Genomic DNA, 5,995 nt, shown 5'->3' with positions numbered 1-5,995 from the left:
TTTATGGTTGAAAATTTCTTATGGGACACAAGTTTTAGATTGAGTTGATATATGTGTTTTCCCTTCACCCATGTTTATGTGATGTCACGAGAATGTTGGATGACAAATAAACATTTGTGTGGACCCTAACAAGGTTTCAACGGTGGAAGTCATTATTTCCACTGCTTCCAATGGGGTAGTCTGTTGAGCTTTTGATATGCTTCAATTTTGGACTCAACCCTTGAAATGAGTTAGAAAAATGGATGGACAATGTGAATAAACCACATACATTCTTAGTGAGTCTACTCAATGAGATAAAAGCATACAAGTTACTTAGTATACAATCCAATTTGGAGTAGGGGGTCTCACTTTTAATCCCTCCCGATCAGGTGTTACCCAGGTAATAGCTTAGTGGGTGTTACCCATGTTGTAGGGCCTACCTCGATGATATATTGTACATTCACTCTGTCCGTTCGTTTTTCAACTCATTTTAGAACACGGCGTCAAGCATTAATCATATCCAAATGTCAAGTTGACCACAGCATAGGAAACAAGATAATGGAACACTCAACATTACCGTAAGTAGATTGGTAATGTTTATTTGTTATCCAACCTAATGATGCCAACCAGAGAACTGGATGAAGGGAAAATATAAAGATTAGATTGTTATAAAACTTTTGTGGCCTACGGAAAGCTTTTAATGATAATTCACCACTTTTTTCAGTTGTGTGGTCCACCTTAGATTTGAATTCTACTTAATTTTTTTGGATAACGCGCTTAAGTGAGATGAAAAAATAGATGCACGGTGATGATATGAAACACATTCATCAAGATGGCCCCGCGGTGAGGGTAAACCCGCTGAGCTGGTATCCGGGTAACAGCTAATCGCTCCCTTTGAAACCTGGCATCCGCAGTGGAAATCAACAGACCAACGGTGCGGATCACCATTCGGAACTCAAAAGCTCGAGTATATATTGAGCCAGGCCTCGGGTCGAGTATCGTATAATTCCTCCCATTTTAGAAAAACATCAACTTCCCGCGTCTTTGGCAGGTAACAAAAAGAGTTCTAAACCCTTCTTCCGAAAACAAGAGCAATCCCCGCCACCTGTTTGATGATTGGCCTCCATGGGAACATTTAAATACAATGCTTCTCTCCTTCCAAAGGCTACCAGTACTACAGAAAACCAAAGCCAGGCCCTTTTCCACTTCCCCTTCGTTCGCCTCTCTCTTGAAGGAATGCAGCTCCCTTTCGGATGCCCGACGCATCCACCAACAGATCCTCGCAAGAGGCCTTCTCCCCTTCCATTCCCACGCGACCGGCATCGTTTCCATGTATCTTTTTTGCAATGCTCCTGCGGACGCCCTTTCTGCCCTCGAACACCATTGCTTCTCTGCTGTTTTCTGGTGGAACGCCCTCATAAGGCATGCCGTCCGCGGTGGCTTACCCGTCAGCGCCCTCTCCCTTTACCGCCGGATGGTGAGGATCGGGACAAGGCCGGACCATTTTACCTTCCCTTTTGTACTGAAAGCGTGCGGCGAGCTGCCATCCTTCCGGAGGGGAACTGCTGTCCATGCTGTTGTGTGCGGTAGCGGGTTCGAATCCAATGTGTTTGTATGCAATGCTCTGGTTGCGATGTATGCTCGGTGCGGTGTGGTGGAAGACGCACGTCAGGTGTTCGATGAAATTGTTAAGAGAGGGATCGATGATGTGGTGTCATGGAATTCGATGGTGGCGGCATACATGCAGAGTGGCGATCTTCGTGCAGCATTGGAGATGTTTGTAGGGACGGCGACTAGTGATGGCTCAAGACGGCCTGATGCCGTGAGTCTTGTTAATGTCCTTCCAGCTTGTGCATCTCTTGGGGCCTGGTTGCCTGGGAAGCAAGTGCATGGTTTTGCAGTGCGGAATGGGCTCTTGGAGGATCTCTTTGTGGGTAATGCTATCATTGACATGTATGCGAAATGTGAGATGACTGGGGATGCTGTGAAGGTGTTTGATGGCATGAAAAGCAAGGATGTTGTTTCATGGAATGCCATGGTCACTGGGTATGCCCAGAGTGGCAGTTTCGATGATGCATTACGGCTGTTTGAAGAAATGCGTGCGGAGAACATTGCTCTGAATGTGGTGACGTGGAGTGCAGTAATTGCGGGTTATGCTCAGAGAGGGCACGGCCATGAAGCCCTTGATGTCTTCAGGCAGATGCAACTGTCAGGATCGGAGCCCAATGCTGTCACCCTTGTCTCCCTTCTCTCTGCGTGCGCTGCAGTGGGAGCTCTGCTTCATGGGAGGGAGACTCATGGACACACGATCAAATGCCTCATCAATTGGGAAGATGACAATGATGGTGATGATCTTATGGTGAAGAATGCTCTCATTGACATGTATTCCAAATGCAAGAGTGCTGAAGCTGCCAGGGCCATGTTTGATTCCATAGTGCCAGCAGAGAGGAATGTTGTGACCTGGACTGTCATGATTGGTGGCTATGCTCAGCATGGGGATGCAAACCATGCCTTGGAACTCTTTTCCCAAATGCTGAGAGACGCCAAGACCTTGCCTAATGCTTTCACCATCTCCTGCAGTCTGATGGCTTGTGCTCGTCTAGCAGCCCTGCGGTTTGGTAGGCAGATCCATGCATACGTGATCCGCAACCGGTATGAGGCTGCTATGCTGTTTGTAGCCAACTGTCTCATAGACATGTACTCCAAGTGCGGAGACATCGACACAGCTCGAACCGTGTTCAGTAGGATGTCCCAAAGAAACGCCGTCTCATGGACATCCTTGATGACAGGGTATGGAATGCACGGCCATGGTGATGATGCCCTTCAAGTCTTTGATGGGATGAGAGAAGTTGGTCTGGTGCCTGATGGTGTTACCTTCATCGTTGTGCTCTATGCCTGCAGTCATGCTGGCATGGTTGATCGGGGGCTGAGTTACTTCAGAAACATGGAAAAGGATTTTGGGGTGGTTCCTGGCGTGGAGCACTATGCTTGCGTGGTTGACCTCCTGGGCCGTGCGGGCCATCTGGACAAAGCTCGAGAGCTGATTGAGGGCATGCCCATGGAGCCCAGTATGGTTGTGTGGGTGGCCTTGCTCAGTGCCTGTAGACTTCATGCCAATGTAGAGCTTGGGGAATATGCTGCCAGGCAGCTATTGGAGCTGGAGTCAGAAAATGATGGTTCATACACACTCCTTTCCAACATATATGCCAATGCTGGACGTTGGAGAGATGTTGCCCGGATCAGATCCCTGATGAAGAACACGGGGATCAAGAAGAGACCTGGGTGCAGCTGGATTCAAGGGAAGAAGGGCATGGCAGCATTCTTTGTTGGGGACAAGTCCCACCCACAGTCCCAACAAATATATGAGGTGCTCGCAAACTTGATCCAAAGGATCAAGGCGATCGGATACGTGCCTGAGACAAGCTTTGCCTTGCACGATGTGGATGATGAGGAGAAAGGATCCCTTCTTTCTGAGCACAGTGAGAAGCTTGCCCTTGCCTTTGGCATCATGACATCATCCCCTGGTGCACCAATTCGGATTACCAAGAACCTGCGTGTCTGTGGTGATTGCCACACAGCAATCACATTTGTGTCCAAGATTGTCGATCATGAAATTATACTGAGGGACTCGAGCCGCTTCCATCATTTTAAGAAGGGCTCGTGCTCTTGTGGAGGCTATTGGTGATGGCTTATTCGCATGCAGGGAAATGGCGGTACTCAGTTGATGGTGATGGTTGTTTTGGTCCATTGGCCACATTGGTAATGATCTCATGACAACAGCAACAGCAGATCCAGTGCACCATTTGGAGGCGGCACGGGAAGCGGAAGCTACATTACATAGACTGAAGCCTTTTCCACCATCTCCACTCAAAACCGATGCTGTACTTGGAAGGCTGATTGTTGTTTTTGGGTAGAAATCTGTTGCTACTGCCTGCATTCTCAATACACCCAAAGCAACCTTAATTTGCTTTGAATGAATGATTCACTGAATAGGGATTACAAGCCCTTAATCCAACACCAATACATACAAATCATATTTTCATATTGCCTGTGGTTTATCATGTAAGACAGCTTATAATACCATAGGTTATCCGCATCTACCCGTACTCATTATCTCCACTGGTCATTGTGGTATGGTCCAGATGATTTTTCGATCATTATAACTGCTGCTATTTTTGGTGCAGCCCACTTGATGTATATGAGGCCCATTGGTGTGGCCCATTGATGTAGCCCACTTGATGTATATGAGGCCCATTGGTGTGGCCCATTGATGCGGCCCACTTGATGTATATGAGGCCCATTGGTGCGGCCCATGTCATGCGGCCCATCGTGATGTGTATTAGGCCCATGTCATGCGACCTATTGTGATGTGTATTAGGCCCAAGTATATAGCCCATTGTGATGTATTTGAGGCCCAGGTATATGGCTCGTTGTAATGTATTTGTGGTTCATTTGATAAGGCCCATTATAATGTATTGGTGGCCCGTATGGCAAGGCCCGATGTGGTGTATGTATGGTCCTCGAGTAAGGCCCAATGCGATGAATGTACGGACCGATGTAATGTGTGATTTCACTATGATATATGTAATGATGTTTATGTGAGCCAATCCTTGGGAGCAATGATGGTTAAATGTTCACATTGATGGGCAATGATGGTTAAATGTTCACATTGTGACCTTTCCTTAGGTCCTTTGTTAGGCCGATTACCGATTCCAATTGTTGAGGTCGATTATCGATGCCGATTATCAGTGCCGATTGTCGATACCGATTATGAGTATGTGACAGCAAAGCATCATGATACATGCCCATACGCATCATCTGCATATTTGTTATGAGATGTGATTGACCATTGCATATGTCATTGGGCAGAGGTTGTTATGAGACTCCCTGATAGGCGGAGATTGTCTCACATAAGCGCACGGTATGCATAGGATTGATGCATGACTGGATTGTATGACTCATGCATAGTGCATTGTGTGTTGTGATTACTATATGCCCTAGCGACATCAGGACCGTGGCCTCCATAGGCATATCATGGATGTCCAGATGGGATACCGAAAATATTTGGTTCTAGCATACGGGTGCCATAAATGTCCCTGGGTGAAAATTCCTAAACCTCCGTGGCCAGGAGACGCCCCAACGTCGAGACCGAGTGGATATATATGAGCGCATGAGGGCCGTATACCAGTAGGCCGCGTCTCCCACTGTATCGTGGTTAGTTGAGAGGGGGTGTGACCTTACCTGCCTGAGTGAAGGGGCAATATCTAGGTTGAGTTTGACCAGCTTGAGGAATGGGTCCACTATCGACGAGCCGGACCCGATATTGGCAGGCGAATAGTGAGGTCTCTTTCACTTAGCCAGTTGTGCGCTCGGATATGGGCGACAAGCTGGTGTAAAGTGTAATAGACCCCGCGATGATCTCAGAAATGTACAATACTAATATGTGGACTTATTGAGCAGGAGTTGCATACTCATTCATTCATTCATTCACCATCCACTCGGGCTGGTGGTGCGCAACTATTTATTATGTGTACCTTCGTAATGGCTAGGATTGTAGTTGGGGCGCACGACTAACCTGAGATCAGGAGTTTACCACATCGAGTCTGACATCTAAATTAGGTATGAGACTGATTTAGATAGAAGTCCCTTGTGGTGGACCCCGTAGCCTGCGATACTATGTACTATCATCCCGACTTCACACTCCAACTCGGTCATTTCATTCGCATTGCATATTGCATTGTATCCTTAGCACATAGCATTTGGTTTACTGTGCTTCTGCATTGCATAACCTAATTAAGGTTGACAGTATTTGTGGACTCGGTATCTGATATTTGACATACTATGTCTCCGCATTACATAGTTGATTTACATTGCTTCCTCAGTATATGATATTGACTTATTATGTTTTTGCATCACATAGCCTAGATAAGGCTGATGGTATTTATGGATTGCCAAAATTTCCGCTTACTCTGATATCTATATGCTTAATACTTGCATTACACACATTTTCACTACC

The 5,995-nt window shown here is 46.7% G+C and overlaps 1 protein-coding gene across 1 annotated transcript; it reads left to right on the top strand.

Annotated features, from left to right (window-relative positions):
- The first annotated feature begins 790 nt into the window (after positions 1-790).
- LOC131246004 (pentatricopeptide repeat-containing protein At5g16860-like) lies at positions 791-4,079 on the top strand. Its single transcript, XM_058245849.1, has one exon. It carries the CDS (start codon positions 1,124-1,126, stop codon positions 3,662-3,664), a length of 2,541 nt encoding a protein of 846 aa, XP_058101832.1. The 5' UTR covers positions 791-1,123; the 3' UTR covers positions 3,665-4,079.
- The last annotated feature ends 1,916 nt before the right edge of the window (positions 4,080-5,995 follow it).

The sequence above is a fragment of the Magnolia sinica genome, chromosome 5, assembly GCF_029962835.1.
Source record: "Magnolia sinica isolate HGM2019 chromosome 5, MsV1, whole genome shotgun sequence".
Classification (NCBI taxonomy): Eukaryota; Viridiplantae; Streptophyta; class Magnoliopsida; order Magnoliales; family Magnoliaceae; genus Magnolia; species Magnolia sinica.
The sequence above is the reverse complement of the archived record's forward strand: the minus strand, read 5'-3'. Positions and strand labels throughout refer to the sequence as shown.

Coding starts and splice junctions, on each gene's coding strand:
- LOC131246004 (XM_058245849.1), top strand. CDS start 1,124: ATGCTTCTCTCCTTCCAAAGGCTACCAGTACTACAGAAAACCAAAGCC.